The following is a 16,207-nucleotide window of genomic DNA, read 5'->3' as shown; positions in this document are numbered from 1 at the left end:
TTGTTGGATTTCAACCTGTAATTTAAAGGGATTTTTATTTGGACATGTAATGGACATGCATAAAATAGTCCAAATTGGTGAAGTGAAATGAAAAAAAAAGACTTATTAAAAAAATTATACAAAATAAAAAACGGAAAAGTGGTGCATGCATACATATACACCCCCTTTGCTATAAAGCCCCTAAATAAGATCTGATGCAACCAATGACATTCAGAAGTGACATAATTAGTTAAATAAAGTCCACCTTTGTGCAATCTAAGTGTCACATGATCTGTCACATGATCTCAGTGTATATATATATATATACACCTGTTCTGAAAGGCCCCAGTCTGCAACACCACTAAGCAAGCGGCACCATGAAGACCAAGGAGCGCTCCAAACAGGTCAGGGACAAAGTTGTGGAGAAGTAAAGATCAGGGTTGGGTTATAAAAAAATATCAGAAACTTTGAACATCACACAGAGCTCCATTAAATTCAATATTTAAAAAATGGAAAGAATATGGCACCACAACAAACCTGCCAAGAGAGGGCCGCCCACCAAAACTCACAAATCAGGCAAGGAGGACATTAATCAGAGAGGCAACAAAGAGACCAAAAATATCCCTGATGAGGATATCAGATGAGACAAAAATGTAGCTTTTTGGCCATCAAGGAAAACGCTATGTCTGGTGCAAACCCAACACCTCTCATCACCTCGAACACCATCCCCACAGTGAAGCATGGTGATGGCAGCATCATGCTGTGGGGATGTTTTTCATTGGCAAGGACTTGGAAACTGGTCAGAATTGAAGGAATGATGGATGGCGCTAAATACAGGGAAATTCTTGAGGGAAACCTGTTTCAGTCTTCCAGAGATTTGAGACTGGGACAGAGGTTCACCTTCCAGCAGAACAATGACCCCAAGCATACTGCTAAAGCAACACTCAAGTGGTTTAAGGGGAAACATTTAAAAGTCTTGGAATGGCCTAGTCAAACCCAGACCTCAATTCAATTGAGAATCTGTGGTATGACTTAAAGATTGCTGTACACCAGCGGAACCCATCCAACTTGAAGGAGCTGGAGCAGTTTTGCCTTGAAGAATGGGCAAGAATCCCAGTGGCTAGAAAGACATACCCAAAGAGACTTGTAGCTGTAATTACTTCAAAATGTGTCTCCCAAAATGGGGGTGGATAGTTATGCACGCTCAAGTTTTCAGTTTTTTTTGTATTTTTTCTTGTTTCACAATAAAACATATTTTGCATCTTCGAAATGGTAGGCATGTTGTGTAAATGAAATGATACAAACCCCCCCAAATCCATTTTAATTCCAGATTGTAAGGCAACAAAATATGAAAAAATACCAAGGGGGTGAATACTTTTGCAAGCCACTGTACATGCCGTTCTGTATCCATGACTGAACTGTGCATTTACAGTGACTCAAATCAAGTGAGTGAATAAACACAAGAATATATTGATTTATAGAAAGATACAGTTATTCAATCTCTGTCCCTGTGCTATGCTATGCTCACCTTCGTACAGTAGTACAACATTGGGGTAACTCAGGATTTATTTTCCGGTCTGTCAGATTATCTGTTTCTCTACTTGAGGCTGTGTACCTGTCACTAATATTTTCTTGTTATTTAATCTCGCCACAACTGTGTGTGTTCAGATTGTTTTTCATAGCAACTCAGTATTTTCTATTTTACACTGTGCTGAGCCATTTGCAAGCCATGTAATGCCCTGTTTAGTCTAACTAACGTCCTGACCCAACAAACCAATGGTGGTGAAGATGTCTCACGCGGGGGTCTCATTGCATTTTGATGCTGCTATTCAGTGAGATATATGGATACTGTGGTGTCTGTCTATTAATTGATTCATGTCCTTTTTGAGAGGACACACTCTATAGGTTACCAAATGAATTTAGGCATTGTTTTCAATTAACTCTGCAAATCTTCCAACTATTCACTTTTTTTCACAACTGCAACCAGTTTGATGCCAAAACATTGACAACAAATACATATTAACATTGTAAAATAAATAAAACATGGTAAAAAAATATATAGAGAGGATATTTGATGCTGAGACATGGTATACACTAAGATGATGGTTTATATTTTGGCTAAGGTTTTACATCTTTGTCATTCTAGTTTTTTCTTCATCTTATTCAATTATTGTATATATTTGACATGTGACAAGGCCACACATAGGGTCAGAGATACTCAAAGTACTCAAAAGTGCCACTAAATGTTTTGTCATTTTTATGTTGTCACCGCTGGGATTTGATCGAGCAACCTTTTGGTTACAGGCCCAACACTCTAACCACTAGGCTACCTACCACCCTTAAATATATACATACATCTATTTGAAATCGAATAAGAATGGGATTTTACTCCAAGATGTTCAGTCCAGATCCTATGCCCACCTTCATCACTGAAAAAATGAACAAACTGGAACCTCATTTGATATTTTTTTCTAATCTGTTTATCATATGATGGAAGTCAAATGAAAGAGATATTTCATTGATCTTTTCTTTGAATTTCTCTCAATAAATTGCTTTGTGTGTGAAACAGGGTCATTCAGCTGATGCAGTCCAGAGTGAATGGGAGAATGAGACACATTCACTAGAGAATGAGCACTAGAGATTCTGCTCTTCATACCGTATGCCCTCATATCACATAGAATAGAGCAGAGGATACGGCCTGTCTACCACTGATTCCAGTCCAGTAAGGGGACAGGGACCATGGAGGAAGGTTAAGCTGTTATCAGCACACTGACGTTGTTATTGACAAATAAATACATGGTTGTGAAGGACAGACGAGCAACAACGAAGAGCATCAATGGGAATACAAATAAGTTGTCATGTGTAATTGGAGTCCATTCGATGTGTTGTCACATGTAATTAGCACAACTTGTGTCACACACATAGTGAGTGTGTAGACATGAGTCAAAGCAGAGGTCATAGAGATGACAAATGATTTATTCCTTTCTTTTGTGCATGGAAATCAATTACTTAAAAGCATATTGATCATTTCAGACTGAGGGTGGATGTCAAAAACCTTTGTTTTCTTGTGAAAGTAGACAGTAGTCAAAAAGTGTTTGTAGACAGTAGTCAAAAAGTGTTTGATCAACCCAAACATGCATGTACACTGCCTTTACCCACAACCCACCTGTCTTTTTTTTAACTTAACAGTAGGGCATGCATCATTATCATGTATCAAGGCTCTAGAGATAAACACACACAGGGCAAAATCTCACGTATTAATAGGGATAGTATTACAACATTATAATTAAACCAATTAAACCTTATAATTAAACCAATTATGCCATAGGCCTAAGTATGTAAATGAACCAACTTGTAGGTACACCCTGTCATGTTGCATTTTTACAACTTGTCATGTCTTCCTCTTGTCCTCTGTTTTCTCTGCAGGGATCCTGTCTGCCACAGGAAATGGCTATGTTATATACATGACCATCAAACGCAAGACAAAGCTAAGGCCGCCTGAGCTCATGACAGTCAACTTAGCCATCTTTGACTTTGGCATATCAGGTAAACCATTCCGCAGGCTTTTCATAAAGTATGTCCTTTTACAGTGTGTCTCTGCACAGAACATGGTGGATTAGTCTTGTGTATTCTGTGTATTTAAAATCAGAACAGCATGTATATGAACAATGTTAGCGCGGCATTAACATTCTCGGCTGTACATCCTGACACATAGGAATGGTTGTCATGGTTGGAAGAAGATGAATTGGTGGAATATAATGACAACAAAGAAAGAAATAGGGAGAGAGAACCACAGAGTTGTTTTAAAATCATAGACATCATACAACTGACATCATTGTTTGAAGTCTCATCATCTGATCCCAGGTCTGTCCACACCTAATATCCCAGTATCTCTCTGTCTGAATCACCATTGTTGAACTATATTACATTGATATTTCATTGTTGGGTGTGGAGTGCCTAATTACACTCCTGTCTCTCTTTCAGAACAATTGATGCATGTTCCATCAATTCCTTGGAAATTAATATTTACGTAACAGGCCAATATTTCTCTCAATCATTTACCTTTTTAGGCATGTTTGATAACTCAATACTAGAGAATGCTAAATTGTGGCTAAACCTGAAATTTGTCCTTTATCGCCACCCTATGGATATTAGAGGAACAGCATCACGTTAACGCCAAAGTTACTCTACATTGCCTGTTGATCACAATACATCGATAGACTAGGCCTTTGATGTACAAGAGATTTAGTTCCATTGCAAACAGTCGTCTTAGTTAAGAAATGTAGTTTAAAAAATAACATTTATTGTGAATATTTTAGCACCTCAATAAGTCCTAGCTGTGACCCAGACAGAAGCAGAATTCACAACAGTGTGTCGCTCTGTCTCAGAACAAGTTCTGGCCAGCTCTCTGTGCCTCATACAACCACAGGATTCTCACTTGTTTATCTGTGTCTGGGCCAACTACGTCCCTCTGTATGAGACGTTCGTATTGCTCTCTAGGATTAGAACCATTATAATGAATATCAGAGGTCCAGAATGTTCCAGAATTACCTAGAATGGCCCAGAAGGTCCAGAATGGTTGAAAGTCCATTTTGTTTGGTAGTCGTTTTAACCTGATACTGTAGAAATCATGAACTGAAACAAAGAGTCTATTGCTAACTCTGAGAGTTGGTAGAGAGTACAGCTTTACTTGCTGGACCTCTGTGGCGTCAGACTGGTGCAGTGAGGATGTCTCTTCACACAATGATGGGAACGATATAGGGCACTGGGAAACACTATTTATGATCACCTCTTCTGTCACATGTTTGCCTCAGGATTGTTAATATACTGCATCTGTTTCAAGCAGACCACCATAATCCCTGTGCCCAAGAACACTAAGGCAACCTGCCCAAATGACTACAGACCCATAGCACTTATGTCCTTAGCCATGAAGTGCTTTGAAAGGCTGGTAATGGCTCACATTAACACCATTATCCCAGAAATCCTGGACCCACTCCAATTTGCATACAGCCCAAACAGATCCACAAATGATGCAATCTATATTGCACTCCACACTGCCCTTTCCCACCTGGACAAAAGGAACACCTACATGAGAATGCTATTAATTGACTACAGCTCAGGGTTCAACACCATAGTACCCTCAAAGCTCATCACTAAGCTAAGGATCCTGGGACTAAACTCCTCCCTCCTGGACTTCCTAACGGGCCGCCCCCAGGTGGTGAGGGTAGGTAGCAACACATCCGCCATGCTGATCCTCAACACTGGAGCCCCTCAGGGGTGCGTGCTCAGTCCCCTCCTGTACTCTCTGTTCACCCACGACTGCGTGGCCAGGCACAACTCCAACACCATCATTAAGTTTGCTGATGACACAACTGACCTGGCCGGGTGGTGCCAAAATAACAACCTATGCCTCAACGTAATCAAGACAATGCAGATGGTTGTGGACTACAGGAAAAGGAGGACCGAACACGCCCCATTCTCATCGACGAGGCTGTAGTGGAGCAGGTGGCGAGCTTCAAGTTCCTTGGTGTCCACATCACCAACAAACTAGAATGGTCCAAACACACCAAGACAGTCGTGAAGAGGGCACGACAAAGCCTATTACCCCTCAGGATACTAAAGATTTGTCATGGGTCCTCAGATCCTCAAAAGGTTTGACAGCTGCAACATCGAGAGCATCCTGACTGGTTGCATCATTGCCTGGTACGGCAACTGCTCGGCCTCCGACTGAAAGGCACTACAGAGGGTAGTGTGTACAGCCCAGTACATCACTGGGGCTAAGCTGTCTGCCATCCAGGACCTCAACACCAGGCGGTGTCAGAGGAAGGCCCTAAACATTTCCAAAGACCCCAGCCACCCCAGTCATAGACTGTTCTCTCTACGACTGCATGACAAGCGATACTGGAGCGCCAAGTCTAGGACCAAAAGCCTTCTCAGCAGCTTTTACCCCTAAGCCATAATACTCCTGAATAGGTAATCAATTGGCTACCTGGACTATTGGCATTGTCCCACCTCCCAACCCCTCTTTGACGTTGCTGCTACTCTGTGTTTATCATATATGTATAGTCACTTTAACAATACATTCATGTACATACTACCTCAATTAGCCCGACTAATCGGTGCACCCGCACATTGGCTACCCGGACTATCTACATTGTGTCCCGCCACCCACCACCAGCTAGCCCCTCTTTTACACTACTGCCATTCTCTGTTTATCATATATGCATAGTTACTTTAACCATACCTACACTTACATACAGTTGAAGTCGGAAGTTTACGTACACTTAGGTTGGAGTCATTAAAACTAGTTTTTCAACAACTCAAACATTTCTTGTTAACAATCCCATTTTGGCAAGTCGGTTAGAACATCTACTTTGCGCATGACACAAGTAATTTTTCCAACAATTGTTTACAGACAGATTATTTCACTCATAATTCACTGTATCACAATTCCATTGGGTCAGAAGTTTGCATCCACTAAGTTGACTGTGACTTTAAACAACTTGGAAAATTCCAGAAAAGGATGTCATGGCTTTAGAAGCTTCTGTTAGGCTAATTAACATAATTTGAGACAATTGGAGGTGTACCTGTGGATGTATTTCAAGGCCTACCTTCAAACTCAGTGCCTCTTTGCTTAACATCATGGCAAAATCCCAAAAATTCAGACAAGACCTCAGGAAAAAAATGGTAGACCTCCACAAGTCTGGTTCATCCTTGGAAACAATTTCGAAACGCCCGAAGGTACCACGTTCATCTGTACAAACAATAGTATGCAAGTATTAACACCATGGGACCGCACAGCCGCCATACCGCTCAGAAAGGAGATGCGTTCTGTCTCCTAGAGATTAATGTACTTTGGTGCAAAAAGTGCAAATCAATCCCAGAACAACAGCAAAAGGACCTTGTGAAGATACTGGAGGAAACAGGTACAAAAGTGTCTATATCCACAGCAAAACGAGTCCTATATCAACATAACCTGAAAGGCCGCTCAGCAAGGAAGAAGCCACTGCTCCAAAACCGCCATAAAAAAAGCAGACTATGGTTTGCAACTGAACATGGGGACAAAGATTGTACTTTTGGAGAAATGTCCTCTGGTCTGATGAAACAAAAATGGAACTGTTTGGCCATAATGACCATCGTTATGTTTGGAAGAGAAAGGGGAGGCTTGCAAACCGAAAAACACCATCCCAATCGTGAAGCTCGGGGGTGGCAGCATCATGATGTGGGGGTGCTTTGCTGCAGGAAGGACTGGTGCACTTCACAAAATAGATGGCATCTTGCGGATGGAAAATTATGTGGATATATTGAAGCAACATCTCAAGACATCAGTCAGGAAGTTGAAGCTTGGTCGCAAATGGGTCTTCTAAATGGACAGTGACCCCAAGCATACTTCCAAAGTTGTGGCAATATGGCTTAAGGACAACAAAGTCAAGGTATTGGAGTGGACATCACAAAGCCCTGACCTCAATCCCATAGAAAATTTGGGGGCAGAACTGAAAAAGCTTGTGCGAGCAAGAAGGCCTACAAACCTGATTCAGTTACACCAGCTCTGTCAGGAGAAATGGGCCAAAATTCACCCAATTTATTGTGGGAAGCTTGTGGAAGGCTACCCACAACGTTTGACCCAAGTTAAGCAATTTAAAGGCAATGCTATCAAATACTAATTGAGTGTATGTAAACTTCTGACCCACTGGGAATGTGATGAAAGAAATAAAAGCTGAAATAAATCATCCTCTCTACTATTATTCTGACAATTCACATTCTTAAAATAAAGTGGTAATCCTAACTGACCTAAGACAGGGTCTTTACTATGATTAAATGTCAGGAATTGTGGAAAACTGAGTTTAAATGTAGTTGGCTAAGGTGTATGTAAACTTCCAACTTCAACCGTACTACTACAATTTGCCCGACTAACCGGTGCCTGTATATAGCCTCGCTACTTTTATAGCCTCGCTACTGTATATAGCCTCGCTACTGTTATTTTTCGCTCTTTTTACTGTTGTTTTAATTTGTTTACTTATCTATTGTTCACCTAATACCTATTTTTTACTTAAAAGTTGCACTGTTGGTTAGGGCCTGTAAGCATTTCACTGTTGTATTCGGCACACGTGACAAATAACCTTTGATTTGATTTGATCATTGAGGGATCTGAAAAAAACAGCACTTGTTTTCTGTGAAGTGGATGAAGACGATGGTTTTCATTGTGATTCTCATACATTCTCATGACTACTACATTACTGTACATGCATACTATACAGTACCAGTCAAATTTGGGACGCACCTGCTCATTCAAGGGTATTTCTTTATTCTATTTTCTACATTGTAGAATAATACTGAAGACATTAAAACTGAAATAACACATATGGAATCATGTAGTATCCAAAAAGGTGTTAAACAAAACTAAAATATATTTAAAATGTGATATTCTTCAAAGTAGCCACTCATTGCCTTGATGACATTCTCTCAACCAGCTTCATCAGGTAGTCACTTGGAATGCATTTCAATTAGCAGGTTTGCCTTGTTAAATGTTAATTTGTGGAATTTCTTTCCTTCTTCATGCATTTGAGCCAATCAGTTGTGTTGTGACATGGTAGTGGTGGTATACAGAAGACAGCTTTATTTGGTAAAAGACCAAGTCCATATTATGGCAAGAACAGCTCAAATAAGCAAAAAGAAATGACAGTCCATCATTACTTTAAGACATGAAAGTCAGTCAATCCCGAAAATGTCAAGAACTTTGAAAGTTTCTTCAAGTGCAGTCGCAAAAACCATCAAGTGCTATGATGAGACTGGCTCTCATGAGGACCACCACAGGAAAGGAAGACCCAGAGTTGCAGAAGATAAGTTAATTGGAGTTACCAGCCTCAGAAATTGCAGCCCAAATAAATGCTTCACAGAGTTCAAGTAACTGACACATCTCAACATCAACTGTTCAGAGGAGACTGGGTGAATCAGGCCTTCATGGTCGGATTTCTGCAAAGAAACCACTAGTAAAGGACACCAATAAGAAGAAGAGACTTGCTTGGGCCAAGAAACAAGAGCAATGGACATTAGACTGGTGGAAATCTGTCCTTTGATCTGATGAATCCAAATGTGAGATTTTGGGTTCCAACCGCCGTGTCTTTGTGAGACGCAGAGTAGTTGAATGATGATCTCTGCATGTGTGGTTTACACCGTGAAGCATCGAGGAGAAGGTGTGATGGTGTGGCGGTGCTTTGCTGGTGACACTGTCTGTGATTTATTTAGAGTTCAAGGCACACTTCACCAGCATGGCTACCACAGCATTCTGCAGCGATACGCCATTCCATCTAGTTGTCGCTTAGTGGGAGTACAATTTGTTTTTCAATAGAACAATGACCCAAGACACACCGTGTAAGGACTATTTGACCAAGAAGGAGTGCTGCATCAGATGACCTGGCCTCCACAATCACCCGACCTCAACCCATTTGAGATGGTTTGGGATGAGTTGGACCGCAGATTGAATGAAAAGCAGCCAACAAGTGCTCAGCATATGTGAAAACCCCCTCAAGACTGTTGGAAAAGCATTCCAGGTGAAGCTGGTTGAGATAATGCCAAGAGTGTGCAAAGCTGCCATCAAGGCAAAGGGTGGCTACTTTGAAGAATCTTAAACATAAAATATATTTTGATTTTTTGGTTACTACATGATTCCATATGTGTTATTTCATCGCTTTGATGTTATCACTATTATTCTACAATGTAGAAAATAGTAAAAATAAAGAAAAACCCTTAAATGAATAGGTGTGTTCAAACTTTTGACTGGTACTGTACATTCCCATGTCTTTACAGCACACAGTGATCATCTGAGGTGGTAACGTCTCTGTGTTTCCTCTTGAAGTCACAGGGAAACCGTTCTTTGTGGCGTCCAGTTTCTCCCACCGCTGGCTGTTTGGTTGGGAGGGCTGTCGTTTCTATGGTTGGGCTGGCTTCTTCTTCGGTGTTGGCAGCCTCATCACCATGACCGTAGTTAGCCTAGACCGATACCTCAAGATCTGTCATCTCAGATACGGTACAGTGGGCTATGCTCTCAGTTTGTGTTAGATTTACAGTAACACAAGACCTTTATTAGAATGAATAATTAGCACTTTTGAGTGATCTGTGATATCTGAACAGTTTGAATAAACACTTTATTGTGATAATGAACCAATAAATGATCAATCCCTCTGCCCAAAATTCTGCCCACAGGTACTTGGCTGATGAGGCACCATGCCTTCCTGTGTCTGGTGTTTGTCTGGCTCTACGCAGGCTTCTGGGCCACCATGCCCCTGGTGGGCTGGGGCAGCTACGCACCAGAGCCATTTGGCACCTCCTGTACCCTGGACTGGTGGCTGGCCCAGACCTCCGTGGCGGGCCAGAGCTTCGTCATGGCCATCCTCTTCTTCTGCCTTATCTTCCCCACCGGCATCATCGTCTTCTCCTATGTTATGATAATCTTCAAGGTCAACTCCTCAGCTAAAGAGATCTCCCACTTTGACACCAGGAACAAGAACAGCCATAGCCTGGAGATGAAACTGACCAAGGTGTGTGTGTATATATATATATATATATATATACACGGAACCTTACCTCAGAGATGCTTTTACTATTGTGGAACAGACCTGTGATGTGGTTCTACTTGTGTCCTCCAGGTGGCGATGTTGATCTGTGCTGGTTTCTTGATAGCGTGGATCCCGTATGCAGTGGTCTCAGTGGTGTCTGCGTTTGGCGAGCCCGACTCAGTGCCTATCTCTGTCTCTGTGATCCCCACTCTGCTGGCTAAGTCCTCTGCCATGTACAACCCCATTATCTACCAAGTTATTAACCTGAAACGCTCCTGTGCAAAATCCTCCTGTTTCCAAGTCCTGAAGAAGTGTAGACATTTTAAAAAGTCAAGGTATTATTACTTTCTCTTATACTTTCTATTCCTCTGAACAGATTGTAGATCAACAGTTAAAACGGTGTAGTTTACGTTTATTTTGTTTCACTGGTTACTAGTTTGAGGTTAAACTGCATAGTTTAACATTTATCTTGTTTAACAGGTTACTAGATCAAGAGTTAAAACTGCATAGTTTAACTTTTCTCTCGTTGTATCTCCCATAGGATTTACACCATTTCTGGCTCACTTAAAGACAGACCAGCCGTAAAAGAGTCTCACAGTGAAATGTGAGAAAAGGACAGTGATTCTCTTCTGTGAAATGACTCTTGGTTTTTCCCCTCACCAGTCCAATCACAACCCTGCTATCAACTGCTAAGACACGGACCACCGCTCACCACCCAGACCTATGCAACCCAGCCTTGCTGTATCTATGTTCCTGCTCCAAACAGCTCTCTGTACTCTCCTACTTCATGTCCCTCTCTGTGTGTACAGCTCAAGGCTGGCGCCAAGATGTTTTTTTTTTTACACTTTGTACAGATTATTTTGTATTGTGTACTCGTGCACCTGTGACTTGCATAGTTTGAAGACATTTAAACCTTTATGTGCACCTGTAAGATCTAAAGCGCTGTTCAGAAAGAGGTATGATATACTCTAAAGAGAGCTGGAGGGACTGTGGTGTTGGCGTTTAGCGTTGTCCCCTGCTTCAGGCAGGTCTGACTGTAGCAGCACTTTTCATCAACGATCAAAGTCATCATATGATTCTTACTGTCCCTCTATGCATGTTCACAGATGCCGTTGACATCACGAAACAAAATACAATTTTAGATCATACACAAACTGCACGGTCCACTGCTCCGTAGCAGCCAGTGGATGAAGTGGTTGGACCAAATAATGAAGGAAAACAGCACAACAAAGTCTGTTAAAGTAGTGGCTATGTCTTACAGGACTATGTTCCTGTCATTGTTAACCATTCTGTATGCACTGATGTCAGTCTTAGTTGAGATCAATGTTGGTAGTAAAGGTTTAACCCATTCAAAGTGAAGTATATTCACACACAAGTAGTCAGAAATCCTTCACTTAACAACAGTTACCAAAAATGTACACACAGCACCTTAGCTGGAGTCCTTAATGGGGAAATTGCCACGTCCGTTTGCGATATTAAAACTACAAAGAAGTTACTGCAAACCATAAACACTGTTTCTTTATTCTCTCAGACATCATTGCAAATGCAATAGAACAGCAAAATATGTACTGCAATTGTTTTTACCGCGTTGGCCGACGCTCCTAACTCCCACTTTGTCAACAAAACAAAAACAAATATACCTAAGAGCCGCAATGAACAGGGTTCACAGGATCAGTTGGATAGCAACCCAATGAAATGACGTTGAACAAACATGGAATAGACATTGAATTGACGTCTGTGACCAGTAGGAAAACAAGCAGTCTAGCATGTTGGAACTATTTCACATTGTCTAATGCAGATGAACCAAGTCCACTTGATCAATAGTTATTGCTCTAGTATCCTGTGGTGCCACTGGTGCCAATGACATCTATAGTCCCACCAACTGGCCTGGTGCAGCCATTTAAAGTTGCAGGGACTTTATATAGAGCCCCACAGTGGAGGTGCCATGATACCCATAAAACCTACAGGGAAATGGTTTCAATCGTTTTCCCACCATTCACTACACAAAACACAGCCCTTATTTGAAGTGTTTCTAAAATCCCCTATTGGAAAAATGAATGGTGGAAAAATGTTTGGAACCATTTCCCTGTTTGACCGCTAGGTTTTATGGGTATTATGACTTATACTGTGGTACTCTATTCACAAAGCTTCTAAGAACACATACTTAATGTTTACATACAAAATTGTATGGCCCCATGTTCATCGGTTCAGTTCCTATAGCCTCTAGTGGTGTAGCGTGGCTGACTTTGAATGCAGAAAGTAATCATTCTCAAATTCATTACAGGTTAATTAATTGAGTGTATATACCAAATCTGTAGTCAATCTGATTCATGAGAATAAGATTTGTAAAATATTTGAAGCATTAGCATCTGTACGAACATGCATCTATATGTACTGTGCGTACATATTTGAATGCAGCAACATTTCAAAACCATTAACATTAAAGACTGATGTAATGAGTCTAAATACAAAATCTGGAGTAATTGTGAGATATAGTTCACAAGGAGAAAACAATTTGCAGATCATTTTGAGCATTAGTGTTACATACGCAAAGAATTTGTTAATAGTTTCCTTGTTTTTGGAGATAGCAATTCCAAATTCTGTCAAGGTGTATCTTAGGGGAGATGACAAATTTGAAGTTTATAGGCCACTGTGGAGTGGATTTACAATGGTTTAAATGGACACATGAAATCAGATTTTTGTACATTCCACATTTTCTGTCATTTGGTCCTATGGTTCATCAGCAGAAGATTAAAAAATATATTTTTACCATATGTGCTAAACTGCATCTACTGGTATAGTGTGGCCATCTTTTGAAAGAGTTCAAATACCACATTTTGGAATAAATCTGACTTTTAGTCCATGAGAAGAAGATTTTTTATGATTATTTTAAGCATTAGCTTTACGTAGTCAAAAATGTGAACTGTTCATAATTTTGTTATTGTTTAAGATATCAATGCCAAATTTAACATGGTTCATCATGGTAATGTATTTGATGAGTATAAAAGTTTCAAGTTGATAGGCCATTGTGAAGGGGATTTACAAGCGGTTTAAATGGACATTTAAAATCTGATTTCCTGATTATCAATAACTCAGCCATCTCCTAACCAATCCCTTAGCCTTCCTCAAACTACGTTAAGCGATGTACCATGGGCCTACATACCGAAGTTGGTGTTATTTGGTTCATGAGAATACGTTTTCAAAGGATTTCCAAAATGTCTAAGATGGTGGAAAATCTATGGATGTCATGGGTCCTTGAGGCAAATTTGTTCAGCATGAGAAAAGACACGTCATTCCAAGGTTTCTCTAGATCAAACAAGGTGGAGGAAATGAGGGTTTAAGTGGGACTGCTTATAACAGCGCCATCTATAGGCCATCAGAACCATTATTTTTGACCAAGTTACTCAAGGCATTTAGTTTCTGTGCACCAAATTAGAAAGAAAATGACCAATCCATGTTTGAGTTATTTGGCCATTTAAAAATATATATATATATATATATCTAAGAATAACGATAGCTTTCACAGCTTTGCTGTGAGCTCCTAATAACAGCGGCCTTGGGCGGACAGTGGCGCTGTTTCCCCTACTGTGTCTTTAACTCACATTGAGACAGGCTACAAGGCAACTTCTGAGAGTGTTATCTTAGTCTACTCAAGAGCTGGAACTCTGATTAAAGTGTTTACATGTTCTAATAAATCGAAAGATTGCTCAGAAGTCAGAGTGTTTTAATCAGTTTATGCTTACTTCAATTATGGCCTCACGCCAATTAAGATAAGCAGAGTAAGGTGTTTACATGATAATGCCTTACTCTGTCTACTGCCGTAATAATATCACATTCATTAGTGTGCATATAAACATCCTAATTTAATCATTCACAATAATGTTTATCAAAAGTATTTTACATGATACTGTGTGTGCGTGTGTGTGGGGTCCAGGCATATGCAAGAAAACCATTTTTTGAAAAACGTCTAAATATTCAGTGTAAATAATTATCTTATTGGTTATTATAAAATGTCATACTGTCAATTTTTGCATTTTGAACTGTTCATCTCCACTCTAACTGAGATGGTCAGCATTCACCACACTGTAAAAACACAAGTATGGCTGTGTTGGGATGTCCTGTCAAGGCCTGAAACATCCACAGACAGTGGGTGATAGCGGTTGATGTGTTGATAGGACCAGGTCTCACTGACCTCTTCAGAACAATGGAAAGGCAGAAGGATCAACACACCTGCACTCAGCCCAAGGGCCAAACATTGGCAAGAGGCATCAACGATGTTTATTTCATAGTATTTATTCAAACGCAATATCTCCTCTCTTAGTGTCTTAGTAGAGTTGTGTTTTTGTTGTTTGTATTCTTTTCAGTTTGTATTCTTTCAGTGTTTTGCTGATAATCTGATTTATTTGTTTATTATTTTATTATGGTAAATTTTGAATGATAGTATTAGGAAAGTTGAGTGACGTCACGTTCTATAATGTTAAGTACTTTTCTTAAATGTTTGAGATGTTAATCTGTAAAAAAAATACATGTCAACCAAGAGGTTCATATTGATGTCAAAGAGGTAATACGTGTATTTGCATATTTCTCATAGAGTGAACTGTAATGCTTACCTGTTATCACATCTTGTTAACGCACAAAAATGATGAATGAGGAAGGAGATAGCTAACATGTCGTTATTTGATCTCAGGTATAGGTCCATTTCTTTCCTTAGTGGACTCTCTGTCCGTCTCCACTTCACAGTATTAGTCTCGTCACTTTATATGCCTCTGTTTTAATGAGGATGCCCTACTGCACTTCAACAGGGTTTGATTGTGTCTCAGGAAAGAAGGCTCTAATTCATTGTATTTTCCAAACAAAATATTTGAAATTATTTGAATGTTTTATCATGAAGAACATGGTCTGAAGCAGCAAGGATAGTGGTCCAGGAGGAATATGTAACATTGCTTATTGTCATACTCTTTGTGTTTCCTATGAGCATGTGTAATATAACTACTTTCATACTACCTGTAGTTTTCATTCAAGTACCATATGTCGCACCTTATACTTCATTCCACATTCTTTATGAGGAATAACTTTTTGTTCCTTTATTTTGTAAAGAAAAGTACAGCATTCGATAGCAAATCTGTTGTGTTGAGAAAAGATAAGTGCAAATAAAGGTGCAGTTATGCACATATATTTAGTTGGTATATATATTTTATTCATTTTTGAAAAGGCAGCCTCATGAGGCATCCTACACCCTCATAAGGAAAGAGAAGAATGGTGCACAAATAATAAATAATCTGGCTCCTATGTAACTGAGTCCCATGACACTTCCACTGTAAAGCATATATATATATATATATATATACATATATAGCAGCATTTTAACGGAACATTTATGAGGGCACTTGGCGAGACCCAAATGCACACAGGAGACAGATGGTTGGGATCCGATATTTATTATAACAAAAAGGGGTAGGCAAAAGGCAGGTCAGGGACAGGCGAGAGTTCATAAACCAGGTCAGAGTCCAAACAGTACCAGGCGATAGGCAGGCTTGAGGTCAGGACAGGCAGGGGTTCAGTGATCAAGTCTGAGTCCAAACAGTACAAGGGCATAGGCACGCTCGAGGTCAGAACTGGCACAGTGGTCAGGCATGCGAATTTGGTGTCAGGACAGGCAAGGGTCAAAACCA

General features: G+C 40.2%; 1 protein-coding gene across 1 annotated transcript in view; it reads left to right on the top strand.

The window, feature by feature from the left end:
* Positions 1–15,999, top strand: part of opn5 (opsin 5) — a 35,247-nt gene extending 19,248 nt beyond the window's left edge. Inside the window, exons 3-7 of the mRNA XM_024420451.2 lie at positions 3,406–3,525; positions 9,836–10,006; positions 10,183–10,517; positions 10,626–10,870; positions 11,077–15,999. Of these exons, the coding sequence (XP_024276219.1) occupies positions 3,406–3,525; positions 9,836–10,006; positions 10,183–10,517; positions 10,626–10,870; positions 11,077–11,143 (938 nt within the window). The 3' untranslated portion in view covers positions 11,144–15,999. The remainder of the gene's footprint in view (positions 1–3,405; positions 3,526–9,835; positions 10,007–10,182; positions 10,518–10,625; positions 10,871–11,076) is intronic.
* The last annotated feature ends 208 nt before the right edge of the window (positions 16,000–16,207 follow it).

The sequence above is a fragment of the Oncorhynchus tshawytscha genome, linkage group LG05, assembly GCF_018296145.1.
Source record: "Oncorhynchus tshawytscha isolate Ot180627B linkage group LG05, Otsh_v2.0, whole genome shotgun sequence".
Taxonomy (NCBI): Eukaryota; Metazoa; Chordata; class Actinopteri; order Salmoniformes; family Salmonidae; genus Oncorhynchus; species Oncorhynchus tshawytscha.
The sequence above is the reverse complement of the archived record's forward strand: the minus strand, read 5'-3'. Positions and strand labels throughout refer to the sequence as shown.